At 40.0% G+C, this 21971-nt stretch overlaps 1 protein-coding gene across 1 annotated transcript; it reads left to right on the top strand.

The window, feature by feature from the left end:
- Nucleotides 1–2603: 2603 nt before the first annotated feature.
- PPP1CC (protein phosphatase 1 catalytic subunit gamma) lies at nucleotides 2604–21657 on the top strand. Its single transcript, XM_019977457.2, has 8 exons — nucleotides 2604–2876; nucleotides 13059–13190; nucleotides 13904–14134; nucleotides 17732–17836; nucleotides 18807–19030; nucleotides 19239–19373; nucleotides 20331–20391; nucleotides 21266–21657. The coding sequence occupies exons 1-8, from the start codon at nucleotides 2822–2824 to the stop codon at nucleotides 21334–21336; spliced, it is 1014 nt and encodes a 337-aa protein (XP_019833016.1). The 5' UTR covers nucleotides 2604–2821; the 3' UTR covers nucleotides 21337–21657.
- The last annotated feature ends 314 nt before the right edge of the window (nucleotides 21658–21971 follow it).

Genomic DNA, 21971 nt, shown 5'->3' with positions numbered 1-21971 from the left:
GGATCCAAGGAAGACAGTTCAAAAAGAACTTTTTTTTTTTTTTTTGGCCTTTCTGCATGGCATGCGGGAGCTTAGTTCTCCCATCACGGATAGAATCCGTGTCTCCTGCAGTGGATCCTCAAGAGTCTTAACCACTGGACCACCAGGGAAATCCCTTCAAAAGTATATTTTAATCCATGCTCCTCACTATAGGCAAACCACAGGAGGGAAGAGACACTCCACCAATTGGAACAGTAGCCTTTCTGGCCGTTGTTTGCTAGTCCCGAGTGTTGATAGTGGCAGGAAGAAAGCCAATAAGGGGATCTGTTCTTTCCTTCCAGAGTTATTTGCTGTTTTTTGGGAGCCCTTCAGGCCCGCTCTGTGAGCTCATGACACTCTCAGGCTCAGAACTAGCTAATTCTCTTAGACATGTTTCAGCAAATGTGGACTCTGGAGGGGAGTTGCCTGGCAGAGAATGGTGTGGAGACAGAGGCCCTCCCCATGTCCCAGTCCAGTCACAAGTTTTCCTCCAGCCCTGATGATGTCAGCAGATGTGAACACACCTGCTACTTTGTCTATGGAAATTTTACGGCACTCATCGTCCATAGAGACTCTTTTAGATCATTCCATTGAGTCCCACATTTATGTACCTAGTGTGTGCCAGTGTTGCACTAGGTCCTGGGGATTCGCAGTGGGAATTTATTAAATATGAACAAGGGCTTTGGTTTCTGACTGTGCCGCGTTCCAGCTCTAGCTCTGAAACTTACTAGCTGTGTGACTTTAAGCAAACAACCTCTCTGTGTCTCACTTCATCTGTAAAATGAGTGTGATAGGAATAGTACATAATTCCTAGGATTGCCTTGGTGATTCAAAGAGATAATTTTTGACACATACAAAGAAAAGGAGTGCAGTGCTTTGTTTTTCTCCTCTAGCATGCATCAGAAGATGATATTTTTTATTTGTGTTTTTGTTTTTGTCTGTCTGGCTTACTAGATGACTCTCCATGAGAAAAAAGCCTTGTCTTTCTTGTTCACCCCTTATTCTCCCTGGGGGAACAATGCCTGGCACAGAGGAGGTGCTCCATAAATGTTTGTCTGCTGAATGAATCGCTGTCTTTCTTATTCCTGCTTTAATTGCCATTCCGATGATGTGCCTTGGAGGAGCCCAGAGTCTCGTGGACTCCGGGGAGAGCCACCATGACCTTGACAGCCAGCTGTTCACAACGGTGCTGTGCATCAACTTCGAATGTCGCCAACTGGGCTCTGTGCCCTGGGCTGACAAACGACACTTGTTTGTCTTCTGGTGAACAGAGTTACAGCACGGGAGGGTAAGTTGGTGACTGAGGAAAGCTGAATGAGCAGCTGCGCCAAGCAGGGGTAACTCTGAACCTTAAAGCCTCCAAGCCAGCAGCAGGGAGGCCTCGGGTCTATGTGGAAGGAGCCTGGGCCCCACCACTTTTGGGCCCCCGGGGGATCACCGGTTTTGAGATTGGATGCCCGGGTGGCACAATGATCTCGATATTTCGTCTTGAGAGACAAAATTAATTTCTCTGGCGGGAGGGAACCGGCTTTGCAAACTGTAAAGCGCTGCAGGAAAAAAGCAGTTAAATGAAAAGGTCAGGATCCAAAAGAGCAGATGCGTTTGCTGAATGTAACTGCACTTTCAAACCCAGCTAAGACGATACGCAGCCCCCAGAGGTGGCACATTTTGGAGGAATCTCCTGGAGAGAGATTATTTGGGGAGACTGAGAAGCCAAGGGAAATTGACCAAAGTTTTCAGGGGTATCTACAGAACTGGGGACCCGACCGCAAAGCCAGCGGGTGCAAACTCGCTCTTCTCTTCCGGCCTCGAGCTCCGACGCGCGAAATCTGCGAATTCTCCTTTATCTGCTGCACACGCTCGCTCATCTTCGTTCTGGCCGGAATCAGGGTAAACCGTTCCGATGATTATATAACTTCGCGAGTTCAAGAAAGATAATCCAGAGAGAGATGATGAAATTTTTTTGAGGGTGGATTAAAAAGAATTTTTTCCCCAAATGTAAGTTACAGAGTGCACAAAAATGTGCATACAAATACCCATATTTCCACCACTAAGAAAGAATAACCTAACATTTTTATTTATCTGGGAGAGGACTTTTTAAATTAGCCATCAAATATATCTTTCCCTCCCCCGCTAAATTCTAGCAAATTTGAAGCCAAAGAGAGTCAACCTATTTCACTGTTCACCTCTACCACAGATTTCTCTTAAGGGGAAATTCCAGGACACCCAAATTCCCTCCGTGGGCTTTTCACATGGCCAGGTCTGCAAAACACTTAGCCGCAGTGAACAGTGTCCTGCGAAGCCCGCAACCCTCGAGTGCACAGCTGCATCTTCTCCCCCATCCCCAACTCCCGCGTTCAACTTTGCAACTCACGCTCCCGCCAGGGGGCCTATTTGCTCGGCCCGTTTGGCGGAAGGATTCCGCGCGCGATCGCATTTACCCTCAACGGTCTCCTCCCCATTCCCGCGTTCTGGCCCCGCCTCCTTCCCTCTCCCTGGCCCCGCCCCCTCCCGGGTGCCCTATGGCCCACAAAGAAGTCCCGGCCGGGCCGCTGCACTCCCCCGCGCGCATTCGTGCGCCGCCCGAGGCTGGCTAAGGAGTCGGCGGCCATTTTGTTCTTCTCGTGGTTCCAGTGGGGAGAGAAGGAGGAAGCAGGGAGCGGGGCGGTTGGGGGGAACCCACCGCGGCTTCTGCCACCGCCGCCACCACCATCTCTGTGCTCGTGGCGTGGGACAGGAGGTGTGAATCCCGGGCGCGAGCCGGCGGCGGCGCCGCTGCGGGAAGGTCGGCGGTGGGAAGGCGATGGCGGATATAGATAAACTCAACATCGACAGCATCATCCAACGGCTGCTGGAAGGTGAAGGGGGCGGCGGGCGGCTCCGGAGACTCGCGGGGGAGGGGGATTTGGGAGGCCTGTTGGGCTTGCTTCGCCGAGACGAGTGAGCCCCGCGAGTTCGCCCGCGGGCCGGGGACTGCCGCGGGATGGAGGTTGCCCGGGGTTCCGCACTTGGCCCAACCTGCGGACCCTCTTGCCTCCGCTCATTCATTGCTAGAGGGTGCAGCCTTTCTCCTGGCCGTAAAATTTGAAAACTCCGCTCCCCACCCCCACGTTTCCGGTACGTACCCCCGGCGCCCGGCACTCCGGACCAATCTTTGGAGAATATTGGGGGCCCCAGTCCAACCTACTGGACTGCTCGTTCCGAACTTCGTGGTTCTCAATATTTTGGAAAGCAATATGATGCGGATATGGATTTCACCAAGCTTGAGGGCTTCTTTCCTAGCCTGCTTATTTTTATTTTTTTGTGAGGCTTGGGGTCGAGGGCCCCGTTACTTGTTACTTGGTAACGAACGTTCATTCTCAGGGAGATGTTGGAACCCATATTCTCCTGCCCTCCCAGATATGCTTTTTAAGTTGTCTTTATCCCGGGGAAGTCTCCGCGCTCTTTTCTGAACGTGCCTCTGAATCGTGAAACGGCAGTGATGACAGTTTCGTTAGGATCTTTGCAGTGTGCCAAGCTCTGTTAAGCGCTTTGCGTTCACTGCATTTTGCTGTCTTTTAGTCGCATCCGACTTTCCGATCCTATGGACTTGAGCATGCCAGGCTTCCCTGTCCTTCACCATCTCCCGGAGCTTGCTTAAACTCATGTCCATTGAGTCGGTAATGCCATCCAACCGTCTTGTTCTCTGTCGTCCGCTTCTCCTGCTTTCAATCTTTCCCAGCATCAGGGTCTTTTCTAATGAATTGTCTCCAATACTTTGCATGCATCGCATAAATCATATTAGCCATCGCTTCTAAAGCGCTTACTGTGTGTAAGGCATTTTTTGGAGCTCTTTACATAGATTTCATGTAATACACGAGGTAGATGCCCTTTTTTTCCTGACTAAGACCCAGAAAAGTGTAGTCACTTAACCAGTTAGTGATAGTCAAGTTTCAAACCCAGGCAGCCAGGAACTCAACGTCATTCAAGTCACCCTGTGTGTGAAGGAAGGAGGTGTCCAGTGGTTGAGCAAAGGTTAAAATAAATCTTTAATTTTGACTGACCTAAAACTCCTGAGGTGTCCGGCGATTGATTTCTATTGATGTGGGAGAGGGATGAAGTTCGGATTTTAAGGAGAGACGCTGAAATAAAATCACCCACTACCCCCGAATTCTAGAGCACATCTATTAATAATAACATCTAATTCCGAACTTTGAAATAATTCAGATCCTTTTCTTGAGTGTTGGATAATGTAGATTTGGCTGAGTTTTAACTGCATTTTTGCTTTTATATTCTAAAATATTGTTGAACTGTAAATGCTCAGAGATGGAGTCTAGCGTAAACAGTTGGATAGCTCTGGTGTTAGAATTCGCAGATCTTTTAAGTCATGAGAATGAAACTTCATCTTAATCTGTGTGCAGATTTTTTCCTTTTATAGTGTCTCAAAAGAAAAACTCATTAAATGAGCCCCTGAAATGTCACTGCCATTTGTGGGTGAAAACCTTGTTTTTCATTCAGTATCTGGCATTTATTAGAAGAATCACACTTTTAATATTTGTTAATATAGATCTTTGGTTTATGTGAGACAGCAGTGGGTCAGAAACGGATTAAAACAATTTGCTATAAGAAAAGAACTTAAATTTTTCTCATTCAAAAATTGTAAATTCTGCATGTCTATGCAGGGACATGTGTGGCTTTATTTCTTTGAGAAAGCTGGAAAAAATGGAAGCTGTGGATTAGAAACAGAATTTTAAGATTAGTTAGGTCTTAATTGTGGGGTTGCCCATAACTTTTATATTCATATAACATCTTATTAATTTTAATCTTATTTTTTAAATTGTGCTAAGAAATTTGCGTTGATTAACCTGGATCATTTACAGTGAGATCAGTCATTTCTTAATAGTTTCTATACATGTTATGTTGCGCTGGAAAACCAGGTTTTTTTAACATTTCATTTTTTTTTCATTGAAATTAGTAAAGCAGTGCGTTTTCATTCCTCGGGAATAAACTAGCTGCTCAACATTCTTAATGTTGTTGTTTTTTTTTCTCATCAATGTTAGATTGTCAGAGAAACTATTGGAAATGATCTATTGAAGATATATATGTATATCTTTCCAGGGTAGAAGATGTTGATAAGTTGTGATTTTTTTTTTTTTTTAATGCCTCACAAAGTTTTTCCTCTAAAAATTTTCATTAAGATTTAAATATATCTGAAGATGGAGGGAATGTGAGTTTTATGACCTTTTTAGAAATTTTTTACATGTTCAGAATTGTCTCTTTTAAAGTGGAGCTATACAGCTAGTTGAGAAGTAGCTCAGTGATAGTACTAAAAAGACCATTCAAAGGTGAAGTCTTAGCTAACAAAACACCTTGCTTTAAGTTGTAGTCACTACAGCTTTGCAGTTATTTTCTACTCTAAACTTTTAGATTTTCTTTAAGGAGGCAACATTCTGCCACCCACCTGGGAAGGTCTGCCTTGCAGGTGATAAAACCTTGGGATTGTCACTCTTGTGTGTTATTCATGTTCACTTGCTTAAATGCACGGTAAAACTTTGGATTTAGAGAATAAATCAGCTGCTGATTTGTCTGATAGTCCTACTGTGTTGGAGAAAAGTGAGATTAGAGTGAGGTTAGTTTTGTAACTGATCTCCTGCAGAGAATGATTGATGGCTAGTAATTTTCTTGCAAAGCAGACAGTTGTAATTTCGCATCCTGCTTTGAGAGAAGCATCTCACCTCTGAAGATGGTGGTTGTCAAACTGCAGGACTGTGTCAGGCTCTGCACAATTGCTTGATTTGCATTAGTGATTTAAATGTGACTTCTGTCCTGGCCCTACGAATTTAATCCTCTAATTTGTAAAAATAGTCCCTGTGTTTAGTTTTTTGATGTGAAATGAAACATGTTCATATTGTAATGTTTAAAAAAGACAGTGGTCCCTGGTCCTGAAGATAATAAAGGACAAACATAATGGCACAAGAAAAAAATTCTTAATATATGCTGACCAAGGAAAACAAAAATAATCTTTCTTAATGAGTTTACACATCAGATCATTTTAACAATTAGACGCTTTTCTTGGGATTAATGATCATAGGGCATTTTGTTGATTAAGACAGTAATCATAAAGTTGTATGTTACTAGTACCCTTAACTTCCAAGAAGCCTGTATTATGAGGACCTCCCCTCCCCTCCCACATGTCAATTGTATGCTGCATTCTCTCCTACAAGTAAGAAGAGAAAGGTCTTAGAGCTATGATCTGCAGCTTGCACCAATCCTAAATTGCAGCTGGGGAAGGGTTACTCTGTGCCCACAGTGCCCCCTCGCCTGACAGTAGCAGGAGGAAGCAGTGAAATCTAACAGGATGGGGTGTGTCATTCTGTGGTGGTTGAGGGAATGTAAGCTGCGGGAGCAGGCAGGCTTTCCTCCTCCAAGCTGGGGGAATGGATGCCAGGCTGCACCATGCGTTAATAGCACATCCGCCGTAGAGGTTGGTGAGATTGTTCTGTATCTGTGAAGCTGCAGTCATGTGCCATTGCCATTCAGTCTGCCTGAGTAGGTGAGGGTTACTGATCTTGAAGCAGGGAGAGGATATACAGACTTGGTCATTTCACTCAATTTACTCTGAAGGGTGTTAGTGGACCTTGAAAACTGGAATGTGAAGGAGATAATATCCTGATACGAATCGCTGTGTAAATGAGGAAACTGGAAAGAACAATGTACAGAATTCTGTACATTTTTGTTTGTTGTTTAATTCAAGAACAATGTACAGAATTCTGGGGCAAATTTTTTGTTTTAGGATCAGACCACTGTATGCAAAGCATGTAAGAATAGATGATTTACTTAATGGTCTTGATGTTTTACCTGAAATCTCCAATTTCACCGCCCCCCCCCCCCCTGCAGCTTACTGGCATCCCTTATCTAGAGAAGATTGTCTGTTACCAATATTAAGGCTTACAAAAATGCCACTCAGCACAAATGTAGGGTCAGATGTCAAGTCTAATCAAGCGTAGGTGATAAGACTGTAGAGAGTTAAAGATTTTTCAATGAATTGTCTTCACTCTAGGTGTAGAAAACTCAAGGTTCTTCATTGAGAGCAGTAGACAGTGTTTTGCAGCTACATCCTGATTGTATATATGCCTTGAGAAAATTGATGTCACCTTTAAATGCCCAAAGTATCACACCAGCAGTTAGCAAAGTCGAGGTGGGGAAAGGGCGGCTTAGAAATTAAAATGGCTGAAAAGTGGATGTCTTCCTGCTGGTGACTTTGCACTGAAACTGAATGGTTCTTGATTAACTTTTTTGTGGCTTACAGTTTTTGTAGAAAAGACCTCAGTTGTTTGTGAGAAAGTTTTGATATTATAGAAACTCAGTGTTTTTTGTTTGTTTTGGTTTGAGGTTTTATTTTCCTAAATTTGTCAAATGTTGTGAGGTTATTGTCACTAAAATAAATATGATGTGGCATATTGTTAAGATTACCACCTTTTTAATAGGATTATCTTATTAGCAAAGTCTCTGTTGACATTTTTATACTGGTTGTGCCAATTTTAGGTTTTAAAACTTGATTATAATTGAGCTAAGGCTTTTTAGTGGGTATGCTATTCCTTTTCTATGACCTTCTTTCAACAATTAAGGGGCAAGAAGAATACATGCTTATCCCTCGTAAGTAACCCCAAAGTAGTCTTATTTCATAAGTAATCCCAAAGTAGTCTTAAGTTATTACAAGTTTTTATCAGTTTGTTTACTATAAAATTGCATGGGAGTTTTTATCATGTGCTCATGTGAGTGATTTGCCAGATAAATAAATGAAGATATAAGTTAGAACAGAACAGTCTTTGCTCGTAACAGCCCTAATGCAGTTTTCTGAATCTGCCATTTTAGCCAGATAAAAGCTTTTACTCAAAAGTTGCACATTTGGAAATGCCCTGGCCATCCACTGGTTAGGACTCCAAGCTGTCTCTGTCGAGGGCAATCTCTGGTCAGGGAACTAAGATCCTGCAGGCCTCAAAGTGCTGCAAAAAAAAAAAAAAAAGAGAAGTCACGTGCCTAAGACCTAAGTTGACCATTGTAATGGATCAGTCACTAATCTGTATATGTCCGCTCTGCCTGCTGATTTTATTTCTATACAGTACCTAGCACCTGGACTTGGTAGACACATTCTGCCTGGAAAATGAAATTCTCTTGGAATTTCATTTTGGAATATTTTGTATTTCATTGGCAATTGTTGAAATAACTTCATACATGCAGTTTGAACTACTACTTAGGAAGATACCATTAGGAGACAACCCATGAACTTCCAGCTTGGGTCGCTCTTGTTTACATCTCTCTCGTCATGCACAGCACAGTGAGGTTCAAGTAGGCAGTGCTGCTGCTGCTTGGTCACTGAGTCCTAGCTGACTGTTGTGACCCCATGGACTGGACTGCCAGGCTCCTCAGTCCATGGGATTTACCAGGCAAGGATACTGGAATGGGTTGCCATTTCCTTCTCCAGGGGATCGTCCCAATCCAGGGATCGAACCCAAGTCTCCTGTGTCTCCTGCTTGGCAGGTGTATTCTTTACCACTGAGCCACCTGGGCAGCCCTGAAATACATAGTGACTGATGTTTATTGAGCAGCACTGTACTGTTCGCATTTTTTCTTTGTAGCTAATAGTGATAAAATAGATATGCAAGCCTTTGTCTTTTTAATGGTGTTGAAGATGTCCCTAAGATAAACTTTTAGTTTTCAACTTTTATAGAGGGGGAGTTCTCGGTACAGAATGTATAATAATCTGCAGTTACCTAGTTTGTCTTATCTTCTAAATCCTGTACTAGAATGTAAACCTCCCAAGAAAAGGGACACAGTTCTTGTCTCTCCTGTTGCCAGAAGAGGATGCCCAGCATCTATCACTGGTTCTGGCAGGTAGTAAGTGCCCAGCAGCTATTTTGTTGAATATTTGTGTGAAGCATAGTAAAAATGAATGTTGATAGTCTTAACAAGTAGATTGCATCGTTTAATTTTTAATGCTTCCTGTTTGTAAGGATGCCTATGATTTTTTATACTCATCAAATTTTTCTTAAGCACCAATGACTGTATAGAGGTTTAGTAGTTTGTCCTATAAAATCTCTTTTGGTTTAGAAGTAGAATGAAAACAAATTCTTTCCTTTTTTTTTTTTTTTTTAACTTTTTCTTCTTTGTTATTGCTTATGAACTTATAAAATGGCAAAAACAGTTGTGTGCTGTTTACTTGCTTTCATTTGTTTTCTTACTAAGTTTCTAAGTTAATGCCATATATTTTAAACATATTTTCAAGATGAAGAACAAATTCTTAAATGGGAGAGTGATCTGATGGAAGCACCACTTCAGAGCTAGAGTCAGGGTGTGCTCCTTGCAGGCTCTATGACCTTGGACCAAGTCACTGAGCCTCTTCAGCCTGTAACACAGAGAAGTGACAGCACCTGACTTGTGGGATTGCTGTACTGAATGGCTCTGTGAATAAAGCCTCTTAGTGCAGCAGTACCCAGCACGTGGGAAGTGCTCCCTAGGTGTTAGCTACAGCTAGTACATGATTCTCCATGATGGACACTGAAAATAGTGAAGTAGACTTCTTATGCTGTCAGCTAATAGGCCATCTCTAAGAAATGCCTGCTGTGTTCACTCAGACTGCCAAAACCCATTTTGAAATCTTCATTTTCTGTTAGATAAAACTTTAAGAGTAATCCTAAATTTTCAAAACTAGAAAAATACTCTAGTAAAGCCTATAAGAATGATGCTGTTGCTTTGTCATTTGAAAACACAGACACGGTTTTTGTTCTTGTTTTTGGCTAATCAGTGTATAGTCTGGGGTGCATGCTAATTGTAATGCCACAAATGAACAGATTTTATTCAGACTTCATTCATGCAACAAATTTTGAGTACCTACCACATACTGGCTATGGGCATGTACACTGCAGGGCTAGTGTGTGGTCCTGAGGTTACATTCTACCAGGATGAATAGATGGAAGTGAACTGGCAGTTATAATACAGAGTGTGTGCTGGGCCGTGTTGGGAGAGCATTTCAGAAAGCATAAAGCCGGCTTGTTAAGGGGGGAGAAGATGGCTAAGGGGTTTTCCAGCGTGAGGTGATATCTAAGCAGTCTCGAAAGATGAGCAGGTATTTGCCAGTTGGTAGATGGTTTTGATGGAGTTTCTGTTTATATAGTTTTATTTATTGAGCTAATTGTTGGGAATTTAAGAAGCTTTGTGACTGTGTTTTTAATGAGCACTGTTCAGACATAAACTGAATCTTGATTTGTTCTGGAAAAACTGTATTTAATCCTCAGTCCACATCAGGAACACTTTTTAAATTGTTAGTGTTGCATGGAGCTCTGCCAGGTACTGTATGATGACCTAGAGGGGTAGGATGAAGATGGGAGGGTGGAAGGAGATAAGTGTATACCTGTTGCTGAGTCAAGGTATTATACAGCAGAAACTAGCACAACATTGTAAGGCAGTTAGCCAATTAAAAGTAAATTTTAAAAAATTGTTAGTATTGTTCTTTACTAATCTCTGTGCTCTGATCCTTCGGGGACAGTCATATTAAGAAAACTACAATTATCATGAACTGTGTCTAAAGGATGTAGTGGGAAGTCTCCAAACCAGTAAAATGTGTATTAGCAGCATTGATTTAATCTGATAGCATTCATATTAAAAGTATGGCTTGTGTTCCCTATAGGTATAAGTCTTCTAAAAGACTTAGAGTGGGCTGTCCCCTTACAAGTGTGGGCCTCGGCTGAAAAAGATTCCCTTTGAAACCAGAAGCGTTTAGGAGTCCCCTAGCCAAAAATAAAGTTTCCTGTTGGGCAGTATGCCCAACCTTCTGGCTGACTTGTGGTAAAATCACTGATGACTGGGGTTTTCTGGCCAGTAAAGCAATGATCCCACTGTCTTTTCACTGGGAGGGTTTCTTGAGTTCTCTCCTTATGTGTGTGTCTAGAAAGAAAAAATGACTTTGGTTCAGGAAAAAAGTTGGTTTTGTTTCACAAACAACTCAGTTGCTGTGGTATTGTGTATGTGTCTGTTAGTGTAGTCCCTCAAAAATTATTCTTACTGTGCTTTCCCTTGAGTTGATTCTTGTTTCTTAATATTTGATCAGCATGAGACTGGTGGTCTCTTAGTTCAGTTACATGTTTTGGAGTCCAAAGAGGTGATTTGCTTAAGACTATAAAACCAATACAGAAACCTGGCTTCTAGTTGCCAGTCCAATGCACTCAACGTTTTCTTTTTGCTGTACCCCCTAAGAGTTTGACTCTTTTCCCTTGTCATCCTTTCTTACGTATTGTCTTCCATTGAAAAAAATAACACCCTTCCATTTCTGCTCAGCTTGTTTCCTCAGAGAATTTCATTTCAGTGGCTATTCAGGCTGAAGGAGGGCTTCCCCTAAGAGTATTTTTCAAATTTGGGCACAGCCCTCTTTAATAGAAAAAAAAAAAATTCTCCGCAGATACCAGGGTTTTTTTAACTTGAAATTTTTATTACTCTGTAATGTTACTTAGATATTTACAGAACAAAGCTAGATAAAAACCAGTTAAACATATTGCTCTTGTTTAGCATTAGGCTAGATGATTTTGAATTTGAATATAAAGCCTTCAAAACTGATAAAGTTTAAATTAACATTGATTTAATCTGCTTATGACTTTATATTGGGTTTAATGGTAGAAAGATGTAGGCTTAGCTCTGTACTTAGTCTGGTTCTGTGTTTTTGCCTCAGTTCTAGTTCAGAGAATGCCTCCTTTCATGAATTCCTTGTACAAAACAAGTGTTAAGATTTTGATTGCAGTCTGATGGTAATCAGTCCCCATATTTAACCAGACCCTGGCACTTCATAAGGGGCTTCCCTGGTGCCTCCCTGGTGATTCAGATGGTAAAGAATCTACCTGCGATACAGGAGACACAGGTTTGATGCCTGGGTTGGGAAGATCCCCTGGAGAAGGGCATGGCAACCCACTCCAGTATTCTTGCCTGGAGAATCCCATGGATAGAGGAGTCTTGTGGGCTGCTGCAGTCCACGGGGTTGCTAAGAGTCAGACACGACTTAGAGACTGAACAGCAACAGCAGCCACTTCATAACTGTAAGATTAAGGTAAGTTTAGTAATGCAGTGCTACTTGTTATTTATTACCCTGGAAAAGGAAACGGCAACCCACTCAAGTATTCTTGCCTGGAAAATCCGTGGACAGAGGAAGGAGCCTGGCAGGCTGCAGTCCCTGGGCTCGCAAAAGGGTTGGGCACAACTTGACGACTAAACTACAGGCAGTGCAGTGCTGTTTGTTATATATTTAATAACTGTCTAATCTGTTGCAACTAGAGTCAAAACAATTTCATTTCTTACTGCTACCTACCTGCTGATAAATGAATTATTATAAGGCCAGAGGATATCTTATGCTTCACTTTGATAGTGAGTAGAACTCGAGTCTTCTGATGTGATGCATGCTGTGCCATGATCTCTTCCTCCTTTTTCTCAAGTTTTACCTGTTCCAGTTACTAGGAAACCTTTCTCACAGCATACGCTGACATCCTTTGCCATGTATAGACATGAGTGTATTCACAAATTCAGGCCTAGAAAGTTGCATAGCAAAATACCCACAACACGCATACATGGTGTTTTAATGAAAAACAGCACAGTAAATTTTTTTCATAAGATCTTGGACCATGGAGAGAGACCTTTGGTCCTCTGAAAAACACTGATTGGGAGGGAGAGATCCTGAGCATTTCCAATCTCATATTTTAAAACAAGGAATTGTTAGAACTGACTCAGTAACATGACAGTCTCTAAGACCTCCTGCTCTACAAATTCTAATTCATTTATAAGGCTGGAGAAGAGAAGATAACGGGAGGCAAAAAGAGCTGATCTGGTGAGTGGGCTGTAGGTGAACAAGGCCAATTGTTATTTTTATGTGTCCTGAAAATAAAGCCTAGTCAGAAAGTAGTTAAACCATGTTCTTGTCTCCTCTTTATTTAAAGCTTGTGCCTTTTCATATATGTTTAATTTTTATATGAAATCTTACTTTGACTTCACTTGACTAAATTGGGGTTTTTCTCCCCCTACAGTGAGAGGGTCCAAGCCTGGTAAGAATGTCCAGCTACAGGAGAATGAAATCAGAGGACTGTGCTTAAAGTCCCGAGAGATCTTTCTCAGTCAGCCTATCCTGCTAGAACTTGAAGCACCACTCAAGATATGTGGTAAGTTTTGGTGCACAGTTTCCTTTGGTTATGTGATTAATTGACTGAGTCAAGGGTATATATAGATGGTATATAGACGATATTATGTTAGCCAGTAGAATCATGTACTATTTATGAATAACCTAGAACTACATTATGTATTGTAGCTTTAGAATAAATACCTCTAATGGACCGAGTTTACTTAGATGTGCTTCAGATTTTCTTAAAATTATTTTGCTAAAGAAATACAAACATTGCAGAAGAAAGGAACGGAAACAGAGTGGAGAGCTAAGAAAAGGCCTGAACCTATATATAAGCTTAAAGCAAATACTCTTTGGCAGTATCTAGCAGGGAGATTGAAAGCCAGATGTATTGGTGGGTGTAGTGTGTGTGTGTGTGTGTGCCTTTGTCACATGGGGTCAGGGCTTGTTAAGAGTGCATCGCTTCTGCTGGCACGGTCCCTAGAGACTGAGCTGTTGGACATTTGATATTGATCAGCCAGCCTGAAAGGGAAACGGTCTTCCTTGGCAGGAAGGCCTGCCTAACCATTAATAATCCGTTCTGCAAAATAAATTATTAATTACTTGAGTTTTGTGTGTGATTGTGATATACACTTAAAATTTTCACTAAGCTCTGTTGGACTAAATAAATACTACACAACAGTGTAAATTAGTTATGTGGGTGGTTTGAACTATACGAATGAAGACACTGTGTAATAAAATTCTTGCTTCTAGGTGATATCCATGGGCAATACTATGATTTGCTTCGACTTTTTGAGTACGGTGGTTTCCCGCCAGAAAGCAATTACCTGTTTCTTGGGGACTATGTGGACAGGGGAAAACAATCACTGGAGACTATCTGCCTCTTGTTGGCTTACAAAATCAAATATCCCGAGAATTTTTTTCTTCTCAGAGGAAACCACGAATGTGCCAGCATCAATAGAATTTATGGATTTTATGATGAATGTAAGTACTTTCTACAGTAAGATTTACTTATATTGAGATATATGGTCGTAAACTGAACATGTTTCTGTTAGGATTTGTGAGAGTTTAGATGTAGTGTTGTCATTCTTCATGCTTACTATTTTGTTAACTAGTTTTTGTCCTGGCTGCTTTCTTGGGGTAAAAAACTTAACATTTGTTACAGTATGATAATGCCCTGGATTCTTGTATGATGTGATGATTAGATTAGGAAATAGTGATAACAGTGGTGATTTCTTTTAAGGTAATTGTTGTGAATAGTTGCAGATACTTTAATTTTTAGTACAACTCTGAGAACCTGTCCAAATAGATAGCTTTGTTTTTGATAACTTTATTGAGATAAAATTTCATCCATTTTAAGTGTACAGTTCAGTGAATTAAATTCATAGAATTACACAACCATCACACAGTCCTGTGTAAGCACTACGCTACTTTCTGTCTCTATAGGTTTGCCTTTTCTAGACGTTGCATATAAATGGAAACTTGGAATATACAAATAACTTTTGTAATTTGTAATGTAGTTCTTTTTCCTTTGGCACATCCAAACCCAAGAAAAACAGTACTCACTATCTGAAATTGTGTGCTGAAAGGAGAAAACAGGGCAGCAAGGGGACGCTAATTAAAAGTATTTGAATAATTTATATATTGTTTGACCCATTTTGAAGGTACACTTTGAATTGATAATTGACAGGAACAAGATTCCTAAAGCCTTGAAAATAATCAGTTTCAGTGGAGTTTTTATTGATGCTGCTGTTTAAGTAACTATAAATTAAAAACATTTTTTTTAATCCTTATCTGCATCTTCCTTTCGTATTGATCATTTCTGTGAGTGGGAGCGGTTAAGGAGTTGGAATTACTAGCACTTGCCAGTGTAATTATAACAAGTCTGGTTTTGTCTCTGTGGTCGTACCCTAGACTGTAATCATAACCTATAGTCTCTCAAGGTGTGTTACTCCATCTCGGTTTCACTTAGATGTGTTCATCTAGTTTATTTGTTGGAAGTACATTGCTAGAAAGGTTCCCTTCATAAACTTAGTCCTCGTACTCACAGCCTCTCCCTTGACTGTATGTATGTATGTAGTCCAAGACCCAGCTTGGACTACATAAGATAAGGTGGGAGAAAATGGACTATACTTCAGTAAAATTAAAAAAAGAATGAGGTGGGTGAAAAGGATATTTGATATTGACAGTGAGTCTTACCAGAGAGGGACTAGCAAGGCAGTCACTATTTAGGTAATGAAATGAGAGGCAGAGAATTTTGTAACATTGTGTTTTAGGAATTTGTTACAGGTACTACTATTTAGAGCATTTTCCTTTTTATATAGTGGTTAGCCAATATTTTGATGTTTTATTTGATAAAGTTCAAATTCACACAATCTCTTTGTTGTGATATACTTCCTAGTGTGTTAGCTACATCATTTTTGGTTTCTTTTTTATTAGAAGCCTTAATGATTTAGAAGGTTGGCATTGAATAGTATCAATTTTGACTCTTTGTCTTCAAGACTCGTGTAATGAATGACCTTGTACTCCAACTTTCCCCTCTCCCATCAGGGAGGTATAGTTTGCCACCCCGTCTGTGGGCCTGAAAGTATCCTGACATAGGTGGCTTTCAGTGGATGGTTTTCCAACTTAAGAAAACATTGATAATTTTGTTAAAATTGTACTGTATTGAAATTTTTTATTCAAATGTAGATTTCTATGAAGGAATTTTATTTTTTTTTAATTTTATTTTATTTTTAAACTTTACATAATTGTATTAGTTTTGCCAAATATCAAAATGAATCTGCCACAGGTATACATGTGTTCCCCATCCTGAACCCTCCTCCCTCCTCCCTCCCCATACCATCCCTCTGGGTCGTCCCAGTGCACTAGCCCCAAGCATCCAGTATCGTGCATCGAACCTGGACTGGCAACTCGTTTCTTACATGATATTCTACATGTTTCAATGTCACTCTCCCAAATCTTCCCACCCTCTCCCTCTCCCACAGAGTCCATAGACTGTTCTATACATCAGTGTCTCTTCTGCTGTCTCGTACACCGGGTTATTGTTACCATCTTTCTAAATTCCATATATATGCGTCAGTATACTGTATTTATGTTTTTCCTTCTGGCTTACTTCACTCTGTATAATAGGCTCCAGTTTCATCCACCTCATTAGAACTGATTCAAATGTATTCTTTTTAATGGCTGAGTAATACTCCATTGTGTATATGTACCACAGCTTTCTTATCCATTCATCTGCTGATGGACATCTAGGTTGCTTCCATGTCCTGGCTATTATAAACAGTGCTGCGATGAACATTGGGGTACACGTGTCTCTTTCCCTTCTGGTTTCCTCAGTGTGTATGCCCAGCAGTATGATTGCTGGATCATAAGGCAGTTCTGTTTCCAGTTTTTTAAGGAATCTCCACACTGTTCTCCATAGTGGCTGTACTAGTTTGCATTCCCACCAACAGTGTAAGAGGGTTCCCTTTTCTCCACACCCTCTCCAGCATTTATTATTTGTAGACTTTTGGATCGCAGCCATTCTGACTGGTGTGAAATGGTACCTCATAGTGGTTTTGATGTGCATTTCTCTGATAATGAGTGATGTTGAGCATCTTTTCATGTGTTTGTTAGCCATCTGTATGTCTTCTTTGGAGAAATGTCTATTTAGTTCTTTGGCCCATTTTTTGATTGGGTCGTTTATTTTTCTGGAGTTTCAATGGAATAAAATAGAAAGCTCAGAGATAAATCCACGCACATATGGACACCTTATCTTTGACAAAGGAGGCAAGAATATACAATGGATTATGAAGGAATTTTAAAACCACTGCTGAACGTGATAGACTTATTTCCTAAGTGTAGCAAGCACTCTGAGCTACCATTTCCTCCATTCCCCCTGCCCGTGTTATGACTGTAGTCCTGGAAAAGCTGAGGTATCTGTTGTTGGATAAAATGTGAATATGTGTTACACTTTTCTGATGCCAGAGCTGTCTGGTCTGTAGTAATAGGAAACTGCATTAGGGGTTCTGGCTCAGAATCTTGAGGATTTGGAAGCTTGAAGAGACCTTGGCAGTTATCCAGGAATCTTTCTGGAGCCAGATGCTCCTGGCGGTCTGAGGTGGCCTTAGGGGGGAAATGTACAGAGGAAAGAAAGCAGCAGCCCGGGACTAAGTTAATAAGATGCTTAGGCAACAGGAGGAAGAATCTTAATTTTTGATGAAGAAGCCGACAGAGTGAGTTGTGAGTTGTTCTAGGTTGCCTTTGGAAATAGGAACCCACCTATGGTTTGAGAGTGGACAGAAAAGACTATGTTGCAAACAGAGTTGGTGCTATCAAATAATTGTTGAGGCTTAATGATAATCCTTAATCAGTATATCTGGAATTCTGTTTTCAGACCTTGCATGGAATTTTAAAATAGTGCATATGAAACTATAAGTTGTTGCTTATAAATCACACATCCCTTAAATATTACATATATCTAATTCTCTCGTTTTTAATAAAAGCATAGTTTTTGAATATTGCCTTGGAGGACTTATCCTGAGAGTATGTACCTGCAGAACACCAGTCTCTTTTTTAACCATCCCCAAATTTTTCCAGGTAAAAGAAGATATAACATTAAACTATGGAAAACTTTCACAGACTGCTTTAACTGTTTACCGATAGCAGCCATCGTGGATGAGAAAATATTCTGCTGTCATGGAGGTATGTGGGCTGATTTTAATTTCACATAGATTTGGATTCTTCTAAAGAGTGTACACTTTGACATTGATGAATTAACATTCGGATGACTTCCTCTGTGAGGTGACTCTCCTGTACTGCTGTGTTACACCAGGAGTCCGCTCTGGCACATCCAGGATCATCCAGATACAAGTCCAAAGTATGCAGTTGATTTGTTACAGAGAATTCTAGGCTCTGTAACAGTTAGCCTTGAAAATAGAGTACAAAGTATTTTCGAATATAAAATAAACAATGAGCTATACCATAGATCCTCTAGGATACTGAAAATGTGAATATACTTTCCCTTGGACTGTTTTTGATCCTTTCCTTTCAGAAATGTCTCTGACATAGATGTTAAAAGTTTACTTTGCTTGGTGGTTTTACTTCATATGATATAATTAAAATAGTATCGGCAAAGAGGATATCTTTTCATCTGTGTCAGAAGTTAGACAACCATCAAAAAGCCAACTCAACTATATTTTAATAAAACTATTATCCTTGCCCTCCTTATGTACTTATATACTGGTTTTGGTAGAGTTGGACATGTGATTTTTAAAGTCAGATTGAGAGCCAGTTACATCTGAGCTGATTTGACATTACAGTCCTTGGCCAGTGCAGGTTTCCTAGAAAGCTTCACCTAAGTGTCTGCATCTTCTACTCCCAGTCACTACAAGTGGTCATTAGGGTGCTCTGAATGTTGAAGTAACTTTCCTTGTCCTGTTCAGGCACACACTGCCCCACAAATTAGTACATGTAACAAGTTCCAGTGGGCTTCCCACCCCCCTCCCCTTTTTAACAAAAGCTAATAAGTAAAAAAAGATAACCAAAGATTTCATGGAAGTTTTTGTAAGTCATTGAGTCTCTCTGTAGAGAAAGGGAAATAGTAAAGTGCTAACTTCCCTTTTAAAATTGTGTTTTCTTCCATTTTGTTTTTTTTTCCCCCCTCATTTAATAGGTTTATCACCAGATCTTCAATCTATGGAGCAGATTCGGCGAATTATGCGACCAACTGATGTACCAGATCAAGGTCTTCTTTGTGATCTTTTGTGGTCTGACCCCGATAAAGATGTCTTAGGCTGGGGTGAAAATGACAGAGGAGTGTCCTTCACATTTGGTGCAGAAGTGGTTGCAAAATTTCTCCATAAGCATGATTTGGATCTTATATGTAGAGCCCATCAGGTATTGATTTTGAATTTTACATGTACACTTAAGAGCATGTGTGTGAGCACAGATTCTCCTTGTTGATTTTGGTGGGTAGGTATTGCTTATTTATACAAAATGTCTCTGGAAGTGACCTATAGGATGTCAGGCTCAATGGGAAACTGAAGAGTGGTTTTACTCACCTAAAGTTTGCACCTGTTCACATTGAAAACGTTTTCTCTCCAAGGTGGTTGAAGATGGATACGAATTTTTTGCAAAGAGGCAGTTGGTCACTCTGTTTTCTGCGCCCAATTATTGTGGAGAGTTTGACAATGCAGGTGCCATGATGAGTGTGGACGAAACACTAATGTGTTCTTTTCAGGTAGAGGATGTTTTCAGCATTGTTTCCGTTTATTTCTGCATTTTATTGATTTTTAAAAAGTGCTAGTTTCTGCCTATATTCATTTATTTGGAGTAGACTGAAAAATTTTATTTTCCCTTAACTGGTGTTTGTTCTAGTTTAGTAATGAGTGAATTCCTTTTAAAAGAATGAAATGATCATAGAACTTTTGCCCCAATTATTGAATTTAACTGTTTTCATATTATTTGAATACATTAAAATCATGATACATTAAGTCTAAAGCTACAGTGTTAGTACCGTGTTCAGCTAAAATTAAATCACCACTTGTGCATGAAGGTAGTACTTACTCCACGTGCCAGATGTGCCGTGTGATTACCCAGCTCTCCCACCATGCCTCTGTTTTCTAAAAAACCTCTGTTGGTTGACCATGACATCATTTGGCCTTCACTTGGCACAAAAGAATCATTTACACGCAAAGTCTACTGCAATTTTTTTCTCAGTTACTATGATTAAACTTATACGACTTCAGGCTTACCCAATCATAAACAAAAACACAGCCACTAAAGTCAAGTCATCAGTTAACTGAATTAAAAGAAGTGTTCTTGATTTTTTTCTTTTAATTATCAGGGAGGTCTTGCAACCCCTAGAGATTATGACATGATCCCCTAGGGGTTTGAGAAACACTGTTCCAAAGAGCTTTACCCCCTGTGTCAGAGGGAATACCTAAAGGTGTGACTTCAAAAAACTGTCATTTTATCCAGAGGCGAAACAGTTTGTCCAGATCGTGTATCATAGTGGTTTATAAGAGTATTTATTACCAAAATGTTTGTCAGCTTGGTTTGTATTAATATGCCAGTGGAGCCTTCAAAGTTGTTGGGGCAATTTTAAACAGACTTTCTGAACAAAAGATTTGAGTGAAATGTAAGACTTGAGGTTAAGTGTATTTCCTAAAATGCATCGTTTTTTGAATCTTTGCAGATATTAAAGCCTGCAGAGAAAAAGAAGCCTAATGCCACGAGACCCGTCACACCTCCAAGGGGTATGATCACAAAGCAAGCAAAGAAATAGATGTCATTTTGATACTGCCTAGTTGGGACTTGTAACATATAGTACATAACCTTCATTTTTAAAACTGTAATGTGTACTGGTCAGCTTGCTCAAATAGTGTTTGTGGGGCTCCCCCTTCCATTTTTGACTTCATGAATGGTATTTGCTGGTTGTAACAGCAAATGAAAGATTCTCCACTCCCAAGGAAATGTTTTGTTTAGTTCCCTGTTCCTTTTACAAACAACATTAATAATGGTGTTAAAGCTGTACACTCAGGACAGTGTCCCCTGTCTAAGGGGTGAGTGTACAGCTGATCTTTTTTTAATTCAGTACAGCTAATGTAAATGGTCATTTTCTTTAGGCTATAAAGAGAGCCCTAGGGTGCTCAATCTGTACATGTTATTGTCATAAAATGCATACTGTTGGATACAAACCACTGTGAACTTTTTTGTTTCAAAGGGATTGCTTTTTTTTTTCTTTCATTGTCTTAATGTACAAACTAGTTTTTATAGCTATCAACATTAGGAGTAACTTTCAACTTTGCCAGCATCACTGGTATGTATATTTAATTAAAGCACACTTTCCCCTACGGTATACTTAAAATGACAATTAAAGCCATTATTTTAAATGTTTGTGACTTTTTTCCTGAAGCCAAAGTTTCTGTTGAAATATATATTGACACTCCCCTAAGTAAGTACAAGGTGGCATGGTTGTGTACACCTGTCACCTTTGTGGGGATTCAAAAACAGGTTTTTGAGTTTGAATAGCAGTTAGTAACATAGTGCTGTTTAAGCTATTAATGATTAAAGTTAATTACATTTTGTACAATTTCCATATAGTCTATTCATTAAGTAATCTTTTTACAGTTACATCAGGCCTGAACCCGTCCATTCAGAAAGCTTCAAATTATAGAAACAATACTGTTCTATACGAGTGACCGATTATGCATTCTTTGGCCTACATTCTTTATTCTGCGATGAAGTTGAGGCTTATAAGTCAAAACAAAGGAACTAACTTACTATCCACCAGTTTATACAGAACTCACAGTATCTATGACTTTTTTAAACTAAGATCTGTTAAAAAGAAATCTGTTTCAACAGATGACCGTGTACAATGCCATGTGGTGAAAATTAATTCAGACTTATTAAATGATGACTTGTTAAATCCTCTCAGTGTCAATTTATCAGCACAATACACACAGGAGAACTGTTGATGGCATATTGAATAGATTTTAATGAATAAATTACTCTGGAAACCACGCAGTTTCAATTTGGATTTTTCTTCCTTCAAATAGTCTGTTTTCCAAAGATGGATTGTAATATGGATGCTCATTCTTCAAATTCTTATTGGATATAACTGAGTTTCTGAAGTAGAGAGATGAGATTGAACTATTTAGGGATGTGTGGGACTTGGTGAGTTGTGTGACATCATCTGTATCCATATTTTTTGTCTGGGTTTATTTGAACTTGGCAATAAAATTCAAGAGCTACTTTTTAAATTAGTCTAAGTCAACCACCAGTGTTTTTATACACAAACCTTTGCTCTTTTCTCTCTTCCCTAACTCATATGAAA

The sequence above is a fragment of the Bos indicus genome, chromosome 17 (assembly GCF_029378745.1).
Source record: "Bos indicus isolate NIAB-ARS_2022 breed Sahiwal x Tharparkar chromosome 17, NIAB-ARS_B.indTharparkar_mat_pri_1.0, whole genome shotgun sequence".
NCBI lineage: Eukaryota > Metazoa > Chordata > Mammalia > Artiodactyla > Bovidae > Bos > Bos indicus.
This window is presented reverse-complemented; position numbering and strand designations above follow the sequence as displayed.